The sequence below is a fragment of the Mesocricetus auratus genome, unplaced genomic scaffold (genome assembly GCF_017639785.1).
Source record: "Mesocricetus auratus isolate SY011 unplaced genomic scaffold, BCM_Maur_2.0 Super-Scaffold_100676, whole genome shotgun sequence".
NCBI lineage: Eukaryota > Metazoa > Chordata > Mammalia > Rodentia > Cricetidae > Mesocricetus > Mesocricetus auratus.
In genome coordinates this window covers 57,208,128-57,231,744 of record NW_024429266.1, presented here as the reverse complement: position 1 = coordinate 57,231,744, position 23,617 = coordinate 57,208,128, and the positions used below count along the sequence as shown (strand labels likewise).

Genomic DNA, 23,617 nt, shown 5'->3' with positions numbered 1-23,617 from the left:
TAAAGGTGTATATCGCCATGCCCAACTATGAAAAAACTTTAAAATGTGCTCTAAATGCAAAAAGTCATATCAAAAACGATGGGTGCTAGGGACAGACTGCCAGGGCTCAACCCCAGCTCTGGCTCTCACTCTCTCTCTCTCTCTCTGGCTAAGTCCCTGCTCTTGCTGTGTGTAAGCTCACCGCCTGTAAGTAGGCTAATAATGGTTTCTGCCTTGTAGTGTGTTGTGGAGGTAGAAATCAAGCATATAAATCAGACTGGGGGTATAGCTTGGAGCAGAGTAGTTATGCCATCTAATAAAAGATACTTAGCTACAAATGAGGGCTATTGTTTTTGTTAGCAGAATTGGTCTATAAAAAGCATTCTATTTAATTAGTTGCAATACACAATAACACAGTAAAAAAAATAAGGTGATGGAAATAAGATCTTCCGTACTGAGCTCAGAATGTTGCAGAATATAACTTATCAAAATGCTGAGAGGAATATTTATATAAGTAAATACTCAGGCATAATTAAAGACTGCTTTCTGTATGCCACGGAGGCAGGCTGAATAATTTTGAACTTGTATCAATATACAAATTATCTTAGACAGAAATGCAAAAATAATTTTACATATATATCAATATGCAAGATTCTACAACAATGTAAATTGTCTATAATTAATAGTAGCTAAAATAGTTTACAAGTAGATACACTAAGCTACCATACTATCCTATCTTATCTATTCCCCCTTTTTATATATCAAACAAGATATTATTATGACCCCAACCCTATAATAAATTATAACCAACCCTGAGAAAAGCCAAAACCATCCATCTCAACTATTGGGAGACGGGAAGGTGTTATTTTCTTAGAATTATTTCCAGATGTCTTGGGGGCAACAGTATCTCCATGGGATCCTGTAAAAAAAAAAGAAACTAAAAAAAATGGTTAAGACTCAAGAGGAGCCGGGCAGTGGTAGCACACACCTTTAATCCCAGCACTCAAGAGGCAGAGGCAGGTGGGATCTCTGTGAATTCGAGGCCAGCCTGGTCTACAGAGTGAGTGCCAGGAAAGGCTCAAAAGCTACACAGAGAAACCCTGTCTCAAAACACACACACACACACACACACACACACACACACACAGACTCAAGAAGACTAGCTGTAACATTTGTAGCCAGTCTCTGCATAGCTGGTAAGGCTTATCTGAAGTTCTGGCTAGAGTGTTGTAAGAAGGTGGACCATCTCATCTAGGCAATTTGGAATTGTCTTGAGCAGTTTTTAGTCCAAAGCCGTTGGCATCATTATGAACCAAGTGGAATTGTTGTTGTGGGACCCCATCTTCTTTCTGGAGACTTTAGAGATTGCTGTTAGGAAAATTTATTGTTCACTGTGGAAAACTTAATCATTACGAATATCAAAATAGAAAGTTAAAATTTTTTTTGATAGATGTTCACTCAAAGAAAAGTACCATAGAGACGAAAAAAAGTATGGGAAGAAGTAGAATTTTGGAGAGATAACAGAGTTTTGACAATAGTCCCTAGACTTTTGGTTTTCTTCTGTCCCACAACCTACCACTCAGGAGATTGAGTCAGAAGCACTCCAAGGTCAAAGTTAGCCTAAGCTACATAATGAGACACTGACTCAAACAACAACAACAAACCAAAAAGGCTTATGTGCCCCCTGGTGTTGAGGACCGGCCTTCCTTAATCTTACGTCTACATCCTTTTCCATTTCTTTGAACATTTTAAAATTAAGTTACTTTGAGATAATTTTACAGCTACAGAGTGGCAAGAGTAGTACAAAGAACCATATTCTTTTTACCAGAGTCAGTTGTTACCATGTGCCATTTTTGCTGTGTGTTGGGTTGTGTCTCTGAACTCCCTTGAGAACAAACTGTAGACATGAAGCCTCCAGACGTTGGGCAGGCAATCTGGTAACCTCAAAGGAAGCCCCCGACAACACTCCAGAGATCCACTAGGGGCCAACCCCACCTCCAGTACACAGACCCTGCAACACTCCAGAGATCCACTAGGGACCAACTCTCCAATGCACAGACCCTGCAACACTCCAGAGATCCACTAGGGACCAACCCCCCCTCCAATGCACAGACCCTGCAACACTCCAGAGATCCACTTGGGACCAACCCCCCCTCCAATGCACAGACCCTGCAACACTCCAGAGATCCACTAGGGACCAACCCTCCCTCCAATGCACAGACCCTGCAACACTCCAGAGATCCACTTGGGACCAACCCTCCCTCCAATGCACAGACCCTGCAACACTCCAGAGATCCACTTGGGACCAACCCCCCCTCCAGTGCACAGACCCTGCATCACTCCAGAGATCCACTTGGGACCAACCCCACCTCCAGTGCACAGACCCTGCCTGTCTTCTGCTGTTGTCTCAACAGCAGCATCCTTTTGCTTTCTGGTCTACTGTCATTCTAGAAACACCTCTCACATCTAGTTGTCTGGTTGCTTCAGTATTCTTCATCCTAGCACAGCAAAGCCTCAGTCTCTCCCTATAACTTATGCTCTGGCCAGTTTTAGAGATCAGTGCTTTCATTCTGTTGGATTAGTATGCTCCACTATAATTGCAGACTATTTCTGACCCCGTGTGTGTGTGTGTGTGTGTGTGTGTGTGTGTGTGTGTGTGTGTGATACCAGCCCAAATCCAGGTCTTCAGACAGAAATGAACTATTCACCTTGACAGCTACCCGGAGTTAGCATCAGGTCCCACAGATTAAGAATGCAGTCTCCTAACCTGCTTTTATTGAAGGTGCTAATCCCTATCCTTGGCTCTCCCGTGCTTTGGATAGACCAACTCTAAGTATGGGTTTCTATGATTCCTTTCTTGGGCCTGATGATCTGTGAGAATGTCTCACAGATCTTGAGGATAGTGTGCTGGGTAGTTTTATGTCAACTTGACACAAGCTAAAGTCATCACAGGGCAGGGGACCTCAAAGAGGAAAATGTCTCTATAAGAGCAGGCTGTTTGCAAGCTTATGGAGGCATTTTGTTAATTAGTGATTGATGGGGGAGGGCCCAGACCATTGTGGGTGGTGCTGTCCCTGGGCTGGTGGCCCTGGGTTCTCTAAGAAAGCAGACTGAGCAAGCCAGGGTTGGTTGCACTCCTTCATGACCTCTGCATCAGCTCCAGGTTACTGCCCTGTCTGAGTTCCTGTCTTGACTTCCCTGGAAGTGCACGTCAAATCAACCCTTTCCTTCCCAGCTTTCTTTTGGCAGTGGTGTTTCATCGCAGCAATAGAAGCCCTATGACAGATAGTTTACTTAATGTGTGTGTATACAAATACACACACGTTCCTGCTAGGGCTTGACCCCTCAGCATGTTGAACACATATGTCACCACTCAGCTGCATCTGAAGTCTTCTTGGTATCTTATTTTGTCAAGATAGGGTCTCTCTGTGTAGCCCTGGCTGTCCTGGAACTCACTCTGTAGACCAGGCTGGCCTTGAACTCACAGAGATCTGCCTGCCTCTGCCATCTTAGTATTGTTTTAATGCTTGACTTATCCCAGATTTGGTCAGAAGCAGCCTTGTGAAGATGGGTGTGGCATGTTTTTGACAAGTTTATATCATTTCTTAGTTTCCAGCCTGGAAGATACTTCAGATTCACCTTGCTCTTTCCCTGTCCTGTAAGTCCCTACATGGTAGGCCTGCAGAGTGGTGCTTAGAAACCAAGACTGAGGTAGTATCACTTTCTGGCCTGTTTATTATGCACAAATGTGTTGTTTTGTATATAATGAATGCTTTTATGTACAAATGTATTTGTCTCTATTTATATAGGTATGTCTGAAATTAATATTAATCTCCAAATGCAATCAACACTTCAGTGGTCTGTTTTTTTCTAGCAATTCCCCTCAGTGGGTCACATCTCTAACCTGGATTCCATAAGCCTGTGATTGTGGATCCCATTATCATCGATATATTAATGTTTTTGCTCAATTTTCTGTTTTTCCCATGTAAATTTTCTTCCTAGTCACAGTGGTTTCCTCCTCTGCACAACTCCCTGGCTGCCTTCTTGACCTTGGCATATACTAACACTCTCTGAGGTCCCCCCCACTGCCCTTCCTTGGTGCCAGAGCACACGCCACTCCTGGTCCCCTGCTCCAATCTCTCAACCCCCAGGCACTCAGAACCCTCCTCCAGCTGTTCCAGTTTTTTGTTCACATGCCTGTGCCTCTGTCCCCTCTGTCTGCTTCCTCAGTGTGGAGGGTACATGGATAACCAGGGGACAAAAGCCTTCCAATTCTTAGGTTATGCCAATATTAAAGTGTTAACACTTTAATAGGATTTTAATTCTCTGTGTCTTAATGCCTATTTTGCCTTATAAGATACCTTGTAGGTCTACAATTAGCATGTGCAGGGTTAAATGCCGCTGTCAGAAGGTCCAGTGAGACAAGGGAATGTGTGGTAAATGGCTTCAATTAAGTGTGTGGATCAAGTAGCATGTTCTAGAAGACCTGATGTTAAACATCACTATAATAGTTTGTTAATTAACTGAAAAGCATTCTTATTCCCAATAGGAGCTGTATACTCTAGCTGGGTTCAAGTGAAGTGTAAATTGCATATTCTATAACTACTTAATAAGCCTTCTCTTCTCACCTTTGACATACGCTAATGGGAGCTAACTGCCATCTTGGCAAAGACCGTGATTTAACCTCAACATCCTACCTTAAAAACCCTGGCCTCCCAGGGATTTTGTGTGACCCGTGGTGTGTTGTGAGTTCCCCACTAACCTGTTGATTTCTTTCTATGTAAAAGAAACCAGACAATGAAATGAAATGGCAGCAGGCAGACATGGGGAAGTCAAACTCCGAGTGTAAAAACTGGAAGATGCTAGTTAAGGTAAGCCTATCTATGTTCCTAAAACTGAATAGTGTGTCTTCTACTATTAGAAACACATGACCTAGCGTGTCTTTCCTGTCCCGTCCTTCTAAGAATATAGCTATATTGACTTTACTATCATTTCCTTTCCAAGAGCATACATCTATCCTTGTTTTATCGGAAGGGATTTCCTGCTGCCCTTCCCATAGGGCACTCATGAGGACAGCTTCATGGGCTCGCAGACACCATTCATACTAACTCCTGAGCCCTGATGTGATTTATTGAAGATAATTATTGATTGTGGAATTTCCTTCATGAAAAGTTTCTTGACTCTATTATAGATGATGAAATGTACAGGAAGGAGATGACACGCCCAAGAACACAGAGAAAGCTAGTAGAAAAACTGGAAATAGAATTTCTATTCTCAATTTCTATTCAGTTCTATTAAGTGACCAAGAGGGAGGAAAAGTGGCCTTAGTGATGAAATCGCTCCCCCTGGTGTCTGTTTGTAGGTATTGAAAGAAGACTTGGGCTGGGTAGCAAAAACCTCTCTCTGATTGATTGATTCCTTTGGTTGGTGGGCCCTTTCAATCACACACCAAGGCTCTGGTATACAGGTTGACACATCTAATCTTTGCAAATGAATTTCTGGAATTAGGAATTCCTAAGTGGATGGTAAAAAAGCCGAATCTAGCACCTTTTGATACTTGATTATAAAATGTATTATGATTTGAAAAGGAACCCTCCGTCCATGTTCCTAGTAGCCACATATTCTGCTAAGCTGGGTGTGGTGGCACACACTTCAGTCCCAGCTTTTGGAAGGCCTGGTTCGTGCAGGTTGTTTGAGGACAGCCACAGCTACATAGTGAGGCCGTGTCTCAAAACAAAGCAACAGCACTATTCTAAATCGTCAAAATTTAGCATTGCTAGATTTAATTTACTTTTACTTTTGGCCTTCGAGACAGTGTTTCTCTATGTAGCCCTGGATGTCCTGGAACTCACTCTGTAGACCAGGCTGGCCTCGAGAGAACTCACAGAGATCTGCTTGCCTCTGCTTCCTGGGTGCTGGGATTTAAGGCATGCATTGCCACCACCGCTACCTGGCTGCTAGATTTAACTTTTATCAGTGTGGTGGTGGGATGTGTTATCCATGATTGTAACTGGAATTTCTCTTATTGCTAATAAGATTGGGCTTCTTTTCTCATATTAATTGCTCATTTGTATTTTCCCACTTAGGAAATGACTGTTCGTGCGTGTCTTTTGCCCATTTTTATTAGATTGTGTAATTTATTGGTTTATAGGCATAGCTTAGATATTGTGGATACCAGTTGTTTGTTAGTGATGGATGTAGCACATACCTTTTTCTGGTTTTGGTTTGTCTTTTCAGTCTTTTAAACACATTTCTATGTCAAGAGGTGGTGGGGAAAGCTTTTAATCCCAGCTCCCGGAGGCAGAGGCAGTTGTCTCTCTGTGGGTTCGAGGCCAGCCTGGTCTACAAAGTCAGTCCCAGGACAGCCAGAGCTACCAGTCTTCAAAAACAAAAACAAAGAAAGTTTTGTTTTGAAATTACTTCAAATTTATAGAAAGTTCCCAAAGAGAACACCTGTGTGGTCTTCGTCTAGATTGTGGTTGTGGTATATGTGGGTTGAGATACTGGTGGGTGGCGGCAGGGGGGAGGGGGGACCTTGAGCATGGGCCAGCCAGAAGTTGGTGTTGAGTGTCTTTCTCAGTTGTTCTGGGTCTTAATTTTTTGAGACAGGGTCTCACTGAACCTGGAGTTTGCCATTTGGCTACAGTAGCTGCCACGGAGCTCCAGGGATCTGCTTGTCACTCTGCCCCTGCAGTGCTGGGCTTACAGATGGGCCATGGCTCCTCATGCCGGTGCTGGGGATCTGAACTGAGGGCCTCATGCTTGCTTGGCAAGCACTTTACCTACTGTGGCGGTTTGAATGAGGGTCATATATTTGAATGCTTGTGTTCCCCCTTAGCAACACTGTTTGGAAAGGATCAGGAGGTGTGGCCTTGTTGGGGATGTGTGTCATTGGTGGCAGGTTTTGAGATTTCAAAAGGCCATGCCATTCCTAGTCTTTCTCTCCGCCTTGTGCTTGTAGATAAGGATGTGGCTCTCAACTACTGCTCCAGTGCCGTGCCTACCTGCCTACTGCCATGCTCCCCTCCACGATGGTCATGGATTCTAATCCTCTGAAGCTGTGAGCCTCAAATAAATGCTTCTATAAGCTGCCTCGGTCACGGTGCCTTATCACAGCAACAGAAAAGCCACTAAGACACCCACTGAGCATCCCCACCCCCAGCCTCCAACATTAACGTTAGATTGTGACGAAACCCAAACACCGCCAGATCAGATGCCCTAGGCTGCACAGTTCACAGGCGCTTAGTGCATCCAGAATGTGGAAGCAGCACCCTGGTCTAAAGAAAAACTCCCATGTGCGGTGAAGCCGGCACTCCGCAGTCTCCTCCCTGGCCATGCTGCGGTTGCACACCTGCCCTCTGTCTCAGTGGCTATACCTCTCCTGGATAGTTCATGGACATTGAACCCTTTGGTGTGTGACTTTTTTTCTTCTTCTTTTTGGTATGAGTGCTCTGTCTGCATGTCTGCCTGCATGTCAGAAGAGGGCACCAGATCTCATTACAGATGGTTGTGAGTCACCAGGTGGTGAATTGAACTCAGGTCCTCTGGGAGAGCAGTTAGTGCTCTTAACTGCTGAGCTATCTCTCCAGCCCCCTTGTCTTGTCTTGTTTTCTGTCTCAAGTAGCTAAGTTTGGCCTTTTGCTGTCTATATAGCTGAGGATGGCCTTGAACTTCTGATACTCTATGGCTGAGTGCTGGGATTACAGATGTGTGCCATCTGCCTGGTTTTGGATTGAATTTGCCTTTGTGTATTCTAGGTAAGAACTCTACATCCCCGTCATTTACACACACACACACACACACACACACACACACACACACACACACACACACACCCCAGTGGTGAGGTCATTTGGCTTTGAATTTCTCTTATGGCTAGTGATATTTTGAAAGTTCCCGGTAGTGGGTTTCTCCACTGATGCAATAAGTCAAATTCAGTGGAACTAATAAGACCACGTTTAACATGCAGAATAAACAACCCCCACCTGGGTGATCTCAGGAGAAGCAGGAGGGAAATCATGGGACAAGTCCAGGGACTGGGTCTTTAATACCCCGCAGGCATGGCCTCCAGCATCTCAGGGGCAGGAGCTGCTGCTTTCTGAAGGCAGGATAGAGAGAGAGAGAGAGAGAGAGAGAGAGAGAGAGAGAGAGAGAGAGAGAGAGAGAGAGAGAGAGAGAGAGAGAGAGAGAGAGGCCCAAAGACGAGTTCCCAGCTAAATATCTGGGCAGGGTTTGGAATGGGGGAGTGAGAACAGAACGGAGATTCCCAACAGTACTGAGTGCATCTTCATGGGTTCACTGCTTGTTTCAATATCTTCCTCGTAAGAAAGAAAGTCTTTCCAAACCCTTTACTCACCTTTCTGTTTTGTTTTGCTCTTGTTCTGGTTGGTTGGTTTTGGTTTTTAGACAGGGTTTCTCTGTGCAGCCCTGGCTGGTCTACACTTTTCTGTGTAGACCAGGTTGGTCTTGAACTGGAGATCTAACTGCCATTGCCTCCCAAGTGCCACCATCATCCAGCTTCCTTAAAAGGGGATTTGATTCTTGTGTTTGTTGGGATGTCAAAACTCTTGACATATTACGATTTTTTTTGTCAGAAGTCTACCCCCCACCTTCTCCATGACGTCCTGTGGTGCAGAAGTCTTCACTGGATTTCTCCAGGCATTTCTGCTCTGATTCCCTTGGCCTCTTAATCTAGACGTCTTCTATCAAGTCTGGGCCATTTTCAGACATTATTTATTTGAGCCTCCTTTCAGGCTCCCTCCATCCTTCTCTTTCAGGGATTCTGAGACCCGGCTAATGTTTCTTGGTCTGTTCTCTCTGCTGTTTGGCAATTTCTATTTCTCTGTCTTGGAATTCACTGATTCATGTAGTGAGGCTTTCTTTTCTTCTAAATCATTTCTAAAATTCACACTTAGTTGTTTTCCGTACCTTCTGTTTCTCTGTAGAGAATCTTTTTCTGTTTGTCTCAGACATATTCAGTGAAGCACATTATAATGGTTGCTCTAGGCCCCTGGTGAGATAATTGCAGTGTCTGTACCTTCGCAGTGCTAGTGGCTATTTAGTCCGCGTTTACGGGCTTCTGGAGCCCAGACTAGTTCTCCCGCTGAGCCACCTGCCTGGCTGACCCTGAATCTCATATAAACCTTCTGCTTGGCGGACTGACTCTGAGGTGTCTGGGCTGCCAGATGCAGGTAAAAATCTAGATGAACCACTGGGGACACCTGGTGTGTGTGTGTGTGTGTGTGTGTGTGTGTGTGTGTGTGTAAGCTCCCATACACAGGTGTGAAGGTCTAGGCTCTGCTCACGTGGACTGTTTGGTTGTGGTGGGGCGGTTACCAACAGGACGTTTTCTATCTTAGTAGGCTGTGTCTTCACAGCTTTTCTGAGGGCTCTTTGGGAGGGCTGCTTCAACTGCCATTTCTAAGGTTACGGTTTCTCCAGCATGCTATTCTGAATATGTGAGGTAAGGAGGAAGTCCACAGACCCATCAGTGCTCTCTGCTCCTGTGGTCGGCCTTCCAACGGCTTTCTCCACAAAGACATTTGTATAGCGGTTTTATGCATAATATCTGGGGGTGTAGGGTGTCCCTGGTCAAGACATCCATATCCTCAACCATGGAACAGTCCATTCCTTTCCATCTCCAGTATTGTGCCTGCCACCTGTCAATTTTTCATAGATACACTTGTTTGTTTGATTGCTTTAAAAAAAAAAAAGAGTTAGACAGTGTCCTGCCTGCACACCAGAAGAGGGCACCAGATCTTATTATAGATAGTTACAAGTCACCATGTGGGAGCTGGGAGTTGAACCTGGGTCCTCTGGAAGAGCAGCCAGTGCTCTTACCTTTGAGTCATCTCTCCAGCCCTACTTGATTGCTTTGACAGGTTTATTCTGACACCCAGCGTCAGTTCTCATCCACACTGATTACAGATTTTTCCCCACTGTAGCGGGTTACCACGGTGTGCAGATTTTTCCCCACTGTAGCGGGTTACCACGGTGTGCAGATTTTTCCCCACTGTAGCGGGTTACCACGGTGTGCAGATTTTTCCCCATTGTAGTGGGTTACCACGGTGTGCAGATTTTTCCCCATTGTAGCGGGTTACCATGGTGTAGAGCTTGTTTGCTGAATCCTCATCCTCATGGTGTTTGCTGGACAAACGAACACAAATATGGTGTGGGACATTCTTTATTTCTTTGTCGCAGACAGCTTTGTTGAGCCTGGTAGAAATGCACACATTTGGAAACCCTGAATCTTTCATGGAAAATTACTGGATTTCTTCGTGCCTGAAGGTCACACTTCCTGAAGCTCATTCCATGGGTAGTCTCAAGTCACCATCTTGTCAATGGCAGAATGGCCCTTATTTTTCTGGTCCTTCTTTCCATGAGCCATTGTGCGAAGTCCAAGTTACAAAGGTGTTTTGGGTTTTTTGCGATGGGATCTAAATATGTAGACTAAGATGGCCTTATTGCAATCCTGCTTCCACTTCCAGAATTCTGGGATTACAGGTGTGCACCATCAAGCCCAACTACATGGGTTTTTGTGTTTTGGGACACAGTCTTACTAACCCCCAGTTGGCTTTGAACATGCCACACAGACAAGGCTGGCCTTGAACTGCTGCCCTCCTTCCCCGCCTCCCAAGTGCTAGGATTACAAGCATGTGCCTCCACACCTGGCTGATTGCTACATGGTTATTTTTAGATTATTCTTATTTATTAATGCATTTATATTGCACATATGTGAGAGTGTTGTGTATTATAGGAGCACACACACACACACACACACACACACACACACGGGAGGGTACCGAAGTCCCTCTTTATCACTTTCTGCCTTGTTTCTTTGAGGCAAGGTCTCTCCTTGAACCTGTAGCTTGAGTTCTTTTGTCTATACTGGAGGCCAGCAAGTCTCCTGATTGTCCTCTCCTTGACTGCTAAGGATGGAAGCCATGCGTAGGACTGTGCCTGGTTTGTTATGTGGATTCTGGGATCTGAACTTTTGTCCTTATGCTTACACAGCAAGTGCTTAACCACTGAGCCTGCTCTCCAGCCTCATATGGTTATTTTTAGCAGGTATTTTAACATTTAGTATAATTTTCATTAATGTCCTTCAGTAAGATTCTATAATTTTTTCAATAGCTTTTCTTTGGATAGTTTTATTGGTAGGTTAACTTTTAATTTTTTGCTGCTATTGAAAACAGCATCTTAGCCAGGCAGTGGTGGCACACACCTTTAATGCCAGCACTCGGGAGGCAGAGGCAGGCGGATCTCTGTGAGTTTGAGACCAGCCTGGTCTACAAGACCTAGTTCCAGGACAACCTCCAAAGCCACAGAGAAACCCTGTCTGGAAAAACAAAAGAAAAAAGGAAGAAAGAAAGGAAGGAAGGAAGAAAGAAAGAAAAGGAAAAAGAAAAAAAAGAAAGTTGCATCTTATACTTATTTTGTGGTATTATTGTTGTGGGGGAGCAGGGTCTTATTTAATCCAGGCTGAACTTGAACCCAATGTGTAGCCAAGTATGGCTGTCAACTTCTGACTCACCTGCTTCCATCTCCTGAGTTGCTAGGGTTATAGGCATTTGAACCCCGGGCTCCATGCATTCTAGGCAAAAATTCTACTGAGTTACATTGGCCTACTCATTTTATTTTTGCTTTGAGACTGGGTCTCATCAAGTTGCCCAGGCTGGCACTGAACTTGCTCTGAAGCCCAGGCAAGTTTTGAACTTCCTTTAATTTTATATATATATATATTTATGTGTGTGCATGTTTGCATGTGTATGTGAAGGTCAGAGGACAACTTGTGGGAGTCGATTGTCCTGGACACATATCAACATGTGTCCTCAGTCTTGGCAGCAAGTGTCTTTGCTCAGCAGCCATCTTGCCGACTCAGGCTTTGGCCTTCCTGACTCCGTCCTGACTTCAGCACAACTTTAGCTAACTACCTTGGCTTTGAACTCCCAATCCACTTGCCTCCACTTCCCAAATGCAGCCGTTGTACATGTGGCTTTAGCTTCTAAATGAGACTTGATTTTTAAAAGATTCAGGTGAAAATAGTAAAGTAGGAGTTGGGTGTTATTATGAGAATTTTGGCTATAATCCTTTTAGTGAGTAAGGGACTTGAGATCAATCAATTTTTCTTTTGAGACTGGGTCTCATGATGTAGCTTTGACTGTCCTAGAACTCTCTCTGCAGACCAGGCCTGCCTCGGACTCACAGAGGTCCTCCTGCTTCTGCCTCCCGGGTGATGGAATGAAAGGCGTGTGTCACAGCTGCTTGCTCTGGGATTAACCCAACTGTAAAGTGCAGTGAATCGGAAGGACAATTTGTTGTTCTTCCTGAGGCCTGGCCACAGCTGCAGGTTTGCCGCATCATCTGTGTAAATGCCCAGTTCTACATGTAAACCATGCACACGTGTAGCACTAAATGAACTAGAGTGGCTGGGAACTGTGTCATGTTTCAGTTGGAGAGACTGCGGTGTCCAAGCCCTGGAGCATCCTGGCTCTACCAAGAGACAGGGCAAGAAGTCCCTGGAAAAGCAGGGACAAGGAAGGGCAGAAATTTGTCCAGCTCCTTTATTCACTTCTGTAACTGGAGGTGTCAGCCCATGAAATTTTGAACAGCTTTGCATCCAAGGTATAAGAAGCATTTGAAAATGCAACCTTGTGCTTTTCTGTGGACAATTAATGGTGGCTTTAGTCAAGTTAGAGCATTTTTCTTTGCTTTTTTTTTTGTTTGTTTGTTTTGTTTTTTTGGTTTTTCAAGACATAGTTTCTCTGTATTGTTTTGGAAGCTGTCCTGGAACTTGCTCTGTAGACCAGGCTGGTCTTGAACTCACAGAGATGCGCCTGCCTCTGCCTCCTGAGTGCTGGGATTAAAGGTGTGCGCCACCAAGGCCCAGTTTAGACCATTTTTCAAAAGTCAGCACTCAGGAGGCAGAAGCAGGGAGATCTGTGAGTTAGAGGCCACCCTGGTCTACAGAGCAAGTTCCAGGATGGCCAGGGCTACACAGAGAAACCCTGTGTCTCAAGAAAAACAAAAAACAAGTGTAATTTTTAAGTTATTTTATTTTAATTATGTGCATAGGGGTGAGGGGGTTGTGCACAAAAATTCTATGGAGGTCAGAGACTTCGGTTCTGGAGTTACTAATAGTTGGGACACGGGTCCTGGCAGTCAAACTCAGGCCCTCTGGTAGAGCAGTTCGTATTCATAATCACTGAGTCATCTCTCCAGCCCCAAATGTGGCTCAGGGCAAAATGACATAATGAGAATACAGGCTGATTATTGTTCATACTGGCAACCCAGTGTTTTGTAGTAAATTAGAATATAACACAGGGTGATTCAGTATCTCATATACAGTCCACTTTCAGAGTCAGTATGACATACTTAAGTAGGCCAGGATTAGTGTAAAATAGTTCACCAGGAAAAGTCTTGAGAAAAAGACTATTTCTCAGAAATTCTAAGGAACAGAACTAATAGCTGTAAATATTGCTCCCACTGGAAAATAATGATGTGATAATTTATTAATTAATGGAAAGTTTAAAGATATGTTTTGATATGTTTTCAATGACAAATTTTCTAATAGAAAAAAAAAGCCTTCAAAGGTTTGAAGTCATAAAATACCTGGGTTTAAGATGTGACTATCAGAGTTCAATCAGAAGGTTTTTCCCAGCATGCTCAAGGCCATGGCTTCTGTCCTTAGTGCCAGAGAAGCAAAATCAAGAAACAAAGAAAGAAAGAACAAAACCAAGCCTTAAAATCTAACTAGCCCTTTATTGATTGTGTTAGGGAAAATCATTTAACATCTTGGGTTTCTATTTCTTCATCTGCAAAATAGTGGCCATAATTACTTCCTGGGATCTTAGAAGGAGTAAGAGAACTGAGGAACACCGAATTATCCCAAAGATAATAGATGTTCAGAACATACTGTTTCCAACTGCCTAATGGAGCCGCACTGTCTTATTGTCTGGTACGGAGATGCTGAGCGAGGACTCGGCCATACAGCTGGGGCTGCCACCTGGCACCATCCCCTCACCAGTTTTGTAGCCAGAGCAAGCTGCTGACATGTGTGGGTAAGCTTCCTCATCTGTGGGTAAGCTTACTAGAAGCCCCTTGTTCATAGGCTAGCTTAGAGATTGAGTTTGTTTATGTAGCTAGTATTACAGAGAGAATGAATGGCTTGTATCAGCACATCTTTTGTATTTACCATGACAGCCAGGGCCAACACTGGGCTCCTGACTAGAAGGATTCTCTGGCCGGGCGTTGGTGGCGCACGCCTTTAATCTCAGCACTTGGGAGGCAGAGGCAGGCAGATCTCTGTGAGTTCGAGGCCAGCCTGGTCTACAAGAGCTAGTTCCAGGACAGCCTCCAAAGCTACAGAGAAACCTTGTCTCGAAAAACCAAAAAAAAAAAAAAAAAAAAAAAAAAAAAGAAGGATTCTCTGACTTTAATTCAGGAATATAATAAAGAGAGTCAAGAAGCAAAAGAGACCACACATTCCCTCTGCTCTGCACTTCTTTTATGCCTTTTTTTTTCTAAGTCTCCATCAAGACAGGTGGCCTACATCTTTAATTGAAGCACTTCAGAGACAGAGGCAGGTGGGTATCTGTGAGTTCTAGACCAGCCTGAAACTCATAGAGTAAGTCTCAGGACAGTCAGAGCAATATAAAGAGGCCCTGTGTCAAACAAACAAACAAATGAACAAACAGGTTCTCTCTATAGTCCAGTCTGGTCTTGAAAAGATCCTCTTGCCTCAGCTTGCGGAGTATTACCACAATTCCAGGCATGTACCACCATGCCCCAGCCAGCTCTGGACTGATTGTTTAATAGATTCCAGCTCTGGACATGGGGGAGAAAGAAGCATAGAAACGCTGGGCATGGTGGTGCAGGCCTTTAATTGCAGCACTCTCTGAGTTTGAAGCCAGCCTGGTCTACATACATAGTGTTTTACAGGCCAGCCAAGGATATGTCTCAAATATGGGACCTCATCTCTGCTTATTGGGATTCACTGGGTAGTGGTGGTTCATGCCTTTAATCCCAGCACTCAGTAGGCAGAGGCAGGCGGATCTCTGACTTGCAGGACAGTCTGATCTACAGAGCAAGTTCCAGAACAGCCAGGGATACACAGAGAAACCCTGTCTCAGGAAAAAAGAAAGATGAAATATAAATCGGCTACAGACACCATTGTTGCAAAGCTCAGTTTTGTTTTGTTTTTGTTATTTCCTTCTAGTTTTATTTGTATGAAGATCTAGTGTGTGGACAGCCGACATTGCTGTGTGTATAAAATTTTCTGTTGTTTGCCAGTAGACATATTGGTGACCCTTTTCTTGGGATACAGTCTTTATTTTTTTTTCCTTTTAAAAATTTATTTTAGAAGCATTCTTATTTACATATCAATCTTCCCATTCCCTCACCCTCCCATGCTTCCCACAGACCCCCCTAACTCACCCCCCACCCACTCCCCAGGGATAGTGAGGCCCTCTATGGGGGACTATCAAGTCTGTCACATCATTTGGGGGAGGGCTCAGGCCCTCCTTCCCATATCTGGGATGCAATAGTATCCCTCCATAGGAAATGGGCTCCCAAAATCCTTTTGTGTTCTAGGGATAAACACTGGCTCCACTGTTAGAGGTCCCATAGACTGCCCCGGCCTCCCAGATGGCACCCACATTCAGAGGGCTTGGTTTGATACAATGCTGATTCCCCAGCTCTATGACTAGGGTCTGTCACTAGGTCAGGTCAACTGTGGGTTTCTCCAGCACTGTCTTGAGATACAGTCTTTATAACATTATTGGTAGTTCAGTCCTAGTTCTGATGCTACACTTCAAGTGGACAGGCCATAATTGCTCTATATTTAAAAAATAGTCTACTCTTTACATATTATACCAGAACTCTATATGCATACATATACTTGTGTATTATACTACATATAAAGTCTATTTAAAAATAGGATAGATCAGCACTCAGGAGGCAGAGGCAGGAGGATCTCTGTGAGTTTGAGGTCATGGTGAGTTCCAGGACAGCCAGGGCTGCACAGAGAGACCCTATCTCAAAACAAACTAAAACCAGGATAGATGAGTGTCTGTTCCACACCTGCAGCCCCGGCTTGTCAGTTGTTAAGGCACAAGGATGGCTCGAGTCCAGGAATTCAGTCATTCTGGGCAACACTGCAAGATGTCGTCTCAACAAAAAGGAAAGGAATGGATGATCTAAAACTACTGAGGACAGGAAGAAAAAGGAGGGAGTATTTGATTGCCTAAGAGCCGTGAAATCCTGTAATTTTATTTTGCAATAGACTTCTATCTGAAGTGCTTTATTTAAACTTCCTATTTCTATCTCCAAGAAAAAAGTGGTGTGCGACAGGCGTGTGGAGGCTTGCTACACTATTGTCTACTTTTGTGTATGTTTAAATTCTTCTCTAAGTAAAAGGCTTTTAAAAATGGAATTTTCTCAACAAAAAGATTTTCCAGTACCCTTGGGAACAGCACAAAATATCTCTTGCTGAGCATACATGACTGTGGGGACCTCGGAGGAGAATTGTGCCTGAGAACCAGTGTTTAGGAGGTGACTGGGACCAGCAGGCCCATGAGCAGAGAGGGACACAGCTGCAGACCCTTTTTGGACATCTGGGCCCCTGGTGAGAGATCCTCTTTGAAGGACAGAGGAGGAAGGGGCAGACAGACAGCAGCCTTCCCATGGCTGTGGTCACAATTCGGTGGGGTGGTCATACCTTCTTGCCCTACCAGGCCAAAGCCCATGGAACTGCTGATGGGTCTGTGACAGTTCAGTCACCAGGTTATGTGTTCCAGTGAGCATCCTGACAGTATTCAGACACCAAGGTGCTTTGCCCTGGAAACCTCAAGATGTCACTGCCTTTTTTTTTTTTTTTTTTTTTTTTTTTTTTTTGTCCCAGGTGCCACTACCCAGGTCCAGCCGCTCTGGTCTTCTGGTCAGGCATCCCTTTGGCTTGCCTTGGGTTATTGTTCTGTTGAGGCATCCAGTCTTCCTCTTCGGTCAGTGGTTGTCTGTTTGCCCTGTGCATCAGACAGCACAATGGTGGTGGAAAGCCTATTCTTACTCAAGTCTCAGGATTCCAGGGGGACAAGAGAAACAGGGCATGGTGCTGTGAGAGCCAGCTGACCAATATCCAATTAATGGAATGCTTACACAGTATCTTTTCATGCTTAGCTGTCTGTGGTTTGGATAGTGTGTGGTCTCAGTATCCACAGACCTCCTGACATGTCAGAAAAACACAATAAATCAATAGAGCTAGCTCAGTGGTTAAGAACACTTGCTTCCCTTCCAGGGGACCTGGGTTCAGTTCCAAGCACCCACATAGTGGCTCACAACTGTCTCTACTTCCAAAGGATCCAGCGCCTTCTTCTGGCCTCCCTGGGCCAGGCAAAAGCATAGTGTGTATTCACACACTGAGGAATGCATATAAACAGGCTAAATGAATAAGAAGATAAGGAAATAAATCTTAAGAACACAGCAATGCAAATAGGTCCATATCTATCGCCATGTGCAAAACTCAAGTCCAAATGGATCAAAGACCTCAATATAAATCCATCCACCCTGAACCTCATAGGAGAGAAAGTGAGAAATACATTTGAATACATAGACACAGGAGACCACTTCCTAAATAAAACACCAGTATCACAAACTCTGAGAGCAACAATTAATAAACAGGACCTCCTGAAACTGAGAAGCTTCTGTAAGGCAAAGAACACGGTCAACAAGACAAAATGGCTCCCTACAGAATGGGAAAAGATCCTCACCAACCCCACATCTGACAGAGGGATGATCTCCTAAATATACAAAGAAATCAAGAAACTAGAGGTCAAACTACCAAATACTCCAATTAAAAAATGGAGTACAGATTTAAATAGAGAATTCTCAACAGAACAATCTCAAATGGCAGAAAGACACAGAAATGCCCAACGTCCTTAGTCATCAGGGAAATACAAATCAAAGCCACTCTGAGATTCTATCTTACACCAATCAGAATGGCTAAGATCAAAAACACCAATAACAGCTTATGCTAGAGAAGATGTGGAGAAAGGGGACTCCCTTTCTGGTAGGAGTGCAAACTTGTATAGCCTCTGTAAAATCAGTATGGTGATTTCTCAGAAAATTAGGGATAAACCTACCTCAAGACTCTGCAATACCACCATTGGGTTTATATCCAAAGGAGACACTTTCACACCACAGGACATTTGCTCAACTATGTTCATAGTAACCTTATACATAATACCTAGATCTTAGAAACAACCTAAATGCCCCTCAACTGAAGAATGGATAAAGAAAATGTGGTATGTTTACACAATGGAGTACTACTCAGAGATAAGAAACAATGACATCCTAAAATTCTCAGGCAAATGGACAGAACTAGAAAAAAGCATCCTGAATGAGATAACCCAAAACCAGAAAGACAAATTTAAAATTTAGTATGTACTCACTCATAAGTGGATACCAGACATAAAGCAAAAGTTACCCAGCCTACATCTACAACCCCAGAGAAGCTAGAACCCTCTTCCAGAAACAGGTGGAAGCAAATGCAGAAATCCACAACTAACCAATAGGTCAAGCTCCTGGAGTACAATCGAAGTGAGGGAGGAGTGATAATATGAACCAAGAAGTCAAGATCATGACGGGGAAATCCACAGAATCAGCTGGCCTGAGCTAGTGAGAGATCACTGACTCAGGTCTGACAAATGGGGAGCCTGCATAAGACTGAACTAGACTCCCTTCATATAGGTGACAATGGTATGACTGGGACAACATATGAGACCACTGGCAATGGGTCCAAGATCTAACACTAATGCTCAAACTGACTTAGTGGAGCCCATTCTATATGGAGAGATACCATGCATAGCCTAGACACAGGGGTGTGGGGGTTGGAGAGGTGCCTTGGTCCTGCCTCAACTAGATGATGGGACTGACTTAGTAGACTTCCTAGGGAAGGCCTTACCCTCTCTGAGGAGGAGGTGGGGGTGGGGGGTGGGGGGAGCGGGAGGAGAGAATGGAAGAGGAACTGGGATGGGAACGTAAAAAATAAATTAATAAAAAAATTATCCCCCCCAAACCACAACAAATGTTTTCTGAGTAGATAAAAGTTCTAGCTGGGCGTTGGTGGCGCACGCCTTTAATCCCAGCACTCGGGAGGCAGAGGCAGGTGGATCTCTGTGAGCAACCACATGGAAGCTCACAACAATCTGTAAAAAGATCTGGTGCCCTCTTCTGGCCTGTAAGCATACATGCAGAAAGAACACTGTATATGTAATAAATAAATACATCTTTAAAAAGATGAGGAGAGAGAGAGAGAGAGAGAGGAAAGAGAGAGAGAGAGAGAGAGAGAGAGAGAGAGAGAGAGAGAGAGAGAGAGAGAGAGAGAGAGAGAGGGAGAGAGAGGACAGGGCTGGAAAGATTGCTCAGCATTTAAGAGCACATCTTGCTCTTGTAGAGGATCTGAGTTTGATACCCAGAACCCTATGTCCAGCAGCTCACAACTACCTATAATTCTAGCCCCAGGGGCTCTGTCATCCTCTTCAGGCCTCCCTGGGCACTGTACTCATAAGACAGACATACAGAGACATACAGACCACACACACACACACACACACAAATAGAAATAAGTCTTTGAAAAAAGAAAATATAGAGCCGGGAGGTGGTGGCACACGCCTTTAATCCCAGCACTCAGGAGGCAGAAGCAGGCGGATCTCTGTGAGTTCGAGGTCGGGCTGGACCGATAACCTCCAAAACAATACAGAGAAACCCTGTCTCATAAAAACCAAAAAAAAAAAAAAAAAAAAAGGTTCATTTCCTAGGTTGTTTTCTAGTGTTTGTTCACAGACAACATATTTTAATAACTATTATTTACCTGGAAATCACATGCTTATTTTTTAAGTGGAAGAAAAAGAAAACAGTTTCCAAGGCACAAATTAGAAAGAAAAGAAAAAGAAAAAAGGCAGAAAATGGAGTTAATGCTCAGTAACAGAGTGGTGTTTTCACCACGTGACTCAAGTCATCCAGGTGTCTGTACACTAGGTGCTTTTGCTGACTGCTGAGGAAAGATAAACTCAAATATTAAACCACCTGGTGTGCCTAAAACATGGGCCAGTTTTCAGATTGATTTTTTTCTGACATAAAACCCAAGTTACAAGACATCGCAAATAAATTATTTCTTGCATTTTCTTCTTATATCAGAGACCTGAGGCTTCCACTAGTAACAGAAGAATCTTAGACATCTACTACCTGAGGCAGAAGCCCGCAAAGGGAGTCAGGTAAAGCCTGATATTCCTGTGTCCTAGGGTCTTGGGCATGCTAGCCAAGAGCTCTACCCTAAACTGCATTCCCAGCCTCAGGTAAAACCTTTGGTAGCATAAAAAGACAGATATTATTGGGAAGTGGGATTCGTTATACAGATGTCGGTGAAGGGTTTGAACCTGAAGGGAACCTGCTGAGAGAGAAGACAGGCTAGTGATACTGCAAAATTTCAAAGCCAAAGTCTGTATCTCATCATTCATATTTGGAGATTAAAAGAACAGGTGTTGGAAGGTGGAGGGTGTTGACAGGATGTCAACCAGACCAAAACCCAAGTCCTCATTTGTAGTCATCTGGAGAGATTTGTCACTGGTTGCGTTTTGGAAACTGGTTAAGAGCTAGTATTTTTAAAGGGACATGGCTCTGGTAAAAGCTAGACTAGAGGTGAGTTTATTAGCCAGAAGTGGGGTCTAAGGTGTGGTTCAGTGGGAAAGCATGAGGTCCTGGGTTCAATCTTCAAATGCCAACCAATGATTCAACCAAACAACAACCCCCCTAATGTTCTAGAAAATTCCATAACTATTTTGGGGAAACTGGGGGTGTTTAAGACATGATCGCATGTATCACAGGCTGCTTTGAGTTTGCTCTTTAGCTAAGGATGACTTTGAACTTCTGACCCTTCTGCCTTCTCTGGTTAGCCTTTGTAACTTCTGAGGAAACATTAGTTGGTCTTGCAGGATTAGATTAGCCAGAACATAAAGTCAGAGGTTACACAGGTGGTACAGCAGGTACCTAGCGCTAAACCTTCCTGTTGTTTTAAATGTTGATTTTAAGGACGACAGAAAAGCACTTCCATGTGTACCCAGAATGGTGGTGTTGGGTCTGTACAGAGAGGAAGACAGGGCCTGTTATGACTCTGTCGCATGTACAGCTTCCCATTGGGGGACCCAGAGACCCTAAGTTTCTGGAACCAGGCTTTGCCAGCGTTGTGTGTTTCAAAGGCTGTTAACAGTGGAAGGAAATGCGCGGTGCCGAGAGACCTGACTTTGAGAGATACTGACATTAACACAGGTTTTCAGAGGGTCTAGGGCTGCTCCCATGGGCCACCTGATTGCACACATTTCCCTAAGAGGTGATGAGGAAGCAGCTGGTTACATTCCTAGGAGCCTCTGAAATGTTTCCACAGGTATGCTGCAAGACCGATTCCGCGAATCAGTCATGGGTGTGCCACCAGAAAGGACTACTGCCAAGAGAACCAGAGCCTGCAGAGCAGCTTCCTGAGCCAGAACCCTGGCAACAGCTTCCCATGGAGCTTGAAGCTGGCCATCCTTGGCATTTTCATCATTGTGCTGTTTGTCTACATAACTGTAGAAAAGAAGCCGCTCATGTCTTAAACACTTCTTGCAAAGCGGAAGGGCCAGAGCTACAGCCAGGCAGCCCTCCCAACCCTTGTCCTCCAGGCTCCCCGCCCTACGCTGGCTCTCCTGGACTGTATCCGGGTTCAGCTAGGTGGAGGAGCAAGGGCAGAACCAGGCAGCATGCTAGGTGCATGATGGTCTGTAAGTCAAGTAAACCATCATTAAAGGTGCTAACCCAGCAGAGCGCTCTCTGTAAAGGAAACTGCCTGGGCCCTTTCCTCCCCTCCTCCCCTTGTTCCCTCCCTATCCTGCTTCTATCCCAAAGAAGTTTCATATTCTTATAGCGGACCACTTGCTAGTACAGAACATAGAAGCAAAAAAAAATTACATTCTTAATAAAATGTGTCCAACTATCCAGATAGTGGTGACATTTCCAGTTTGGCATGGCGATGACAGTGACCTTGGTAGAGCACAAATCAGTTCCTCCCTGGCTGCAACTCCTCAGCATCAGACAGGTTTTTTCCCAGTGACTGACTGCACCTGACTTCATCTCTGGTTTTCATTAGAGTCCTTTGGGGAAGAGGACGATTTTTCCGTTTTCTGTTGGGGCTCTGTGACTTTTCCTGGGAAGATGGAAGTAAGTGTCTGTTTGTCCCAGATAGGACACAGAAGATAGAAAATCTGGGGATCCAGTCTAGCTTGGGAACCAACTCATTTATTGTGGTTATTACAGGTGCATGAATGAAGCGCTCCTCCAGAGCATGGTGAGGATTCAGGAAAGCAATGCTTCTAGAGCTCCGGTAGAGCTTGCAGACAGCTCCTCCAGAGACGTTCCTCTCTCCAGCGATTGTTTACTGCTTCCATGAGCTCAGAGAGGGGCCTCACAGGCTTGTAGGTTTCCTGTGAGTTATTGAAATTGTCTCTTGAGTTTTATGAGCCTTCCTCCCTCCCTCACAGATGGAATGTTTCCATCTGCAGACAGAAGTAGCTACCCGGAATCATTTGACCCTCAAAATCTATGAGAACGCAGCAAGGGACAGAGGTAAGTGCGTGTGGGGATGGACAATGAGGGTAAGCCATAGATCACATTTTAGTCACTGCTGGGGTGGAGCAGCCATGGAGAGGGGGTGGAGCGGCCATGGAGAGGAGAGGATGGTTGGGCTGGAGATTAGAGGTAGAGCAAGCCTGGTAAGTGTGAGGTCTGGACTCCAGCCAGGGTCAGAGAGGAAGAAGTACTGTAGCAATTTTTATGGCTGCTAAAGCAAACCCTAAATAAATGAACAATAATGGGGACTAGTTTAATAAACAGAGATGAAGTGATAATAATTGAAATTTTTCTTTTCCTTTTTTTTTTGTTTTTTCGAGACAGGGTTTCTCTGCAGCTTTGGAGCCTGTCCTGGAACTAGCTCTGTAGACCAGGCTGGCCTCGAACTCACAGAGATCCATCTGCCCCTGCCTCCCAAGTGCTGGGATTAAAGGAGTGGGCCACCATTGCCTGGCCCACAAAAATATTACATTCTGTATATACTGTGTATATTTCAAGGAACACAAAAACGCTACTGAGGTTTGCTTAAGCAAACAGTTTAATTCCTGCCATAAAAGTTTGGAGTTTAAAGTATGTAAGATTATTGAAAACAAGTAAATAGGATCTTATTCAAATGAATCAACTCTAGAAAATACTCTCGTCACCCGCTAGCTAGCAACTTGGCTCTGCCTGGAGAGAAACCTTGGGGTGGATGTGAGGAAAGCTGTTCAGACGCTGGCCTCTAGAAGCTGGGGTCTCCTCCAGCAGCAGGTGGACGCAGCAGCTGACGTGCTGGCCTCAAGTATCAGGTCCCTTGGCCCCAGCAGCAGCCAGTGTTACTGCTCAGTGTGAGACCCTTAGCTCCGAAGACCTCACAGCTCTCCGGAACTCTTGTTGCAGTTGGAGCCTGCAGGTTGTTCTCCTCTCGGGACCCTCACAGCTTTAATCAGCTCTCTACTTTCTGGCCACCTCTCCTCCACTTCCCCTTTTCTTCTCTTGGTCACCG

At 44.5% G+C, this 23,617-nt stretch overlaps 1 protein-coding gene across 2 annotated transcripts in view; it reads left to right on the top strand.

The window, feature by feature from the left end:
- Lemd1 (LEM domain containing 1) overlaps positions 1 to 21,953 on the top strand; it is a 32,397-nt gene extending 10,444 nt beyond the window's left edge. Inside the window, exons 5-8 of one of the 2 annotated variants that reach the window (XM_040738949.1) lie at positions 3,589 to 3,690; positions 4,767 to 4,850; positions 20,173 to 20,249; positions 21,416 to 21,953. In XM_040738949.1, the coding sequence (XP_040594883.1) occupies positions 3,589 to 3,690; positions 4,767 to 4,850; positions 20,173 to 20,249; positions 21,416 to 21,623 (471 nt within the window). In that variant the 3' untranslated portion in view covers positions 21,624 to 21,953. The remainder of the gene's footprint in view (positions 1 to 3,588; positions 3,691 to 4,766; positions 4,851 to 20,172; positions 20,250 to 21,415) is intronic. The other variant, XM_040738950.1, reaches the window with a different exon arrangement.
- Positions 21,954 to 23,617: the final 1,664 nt, after the last annotated feature.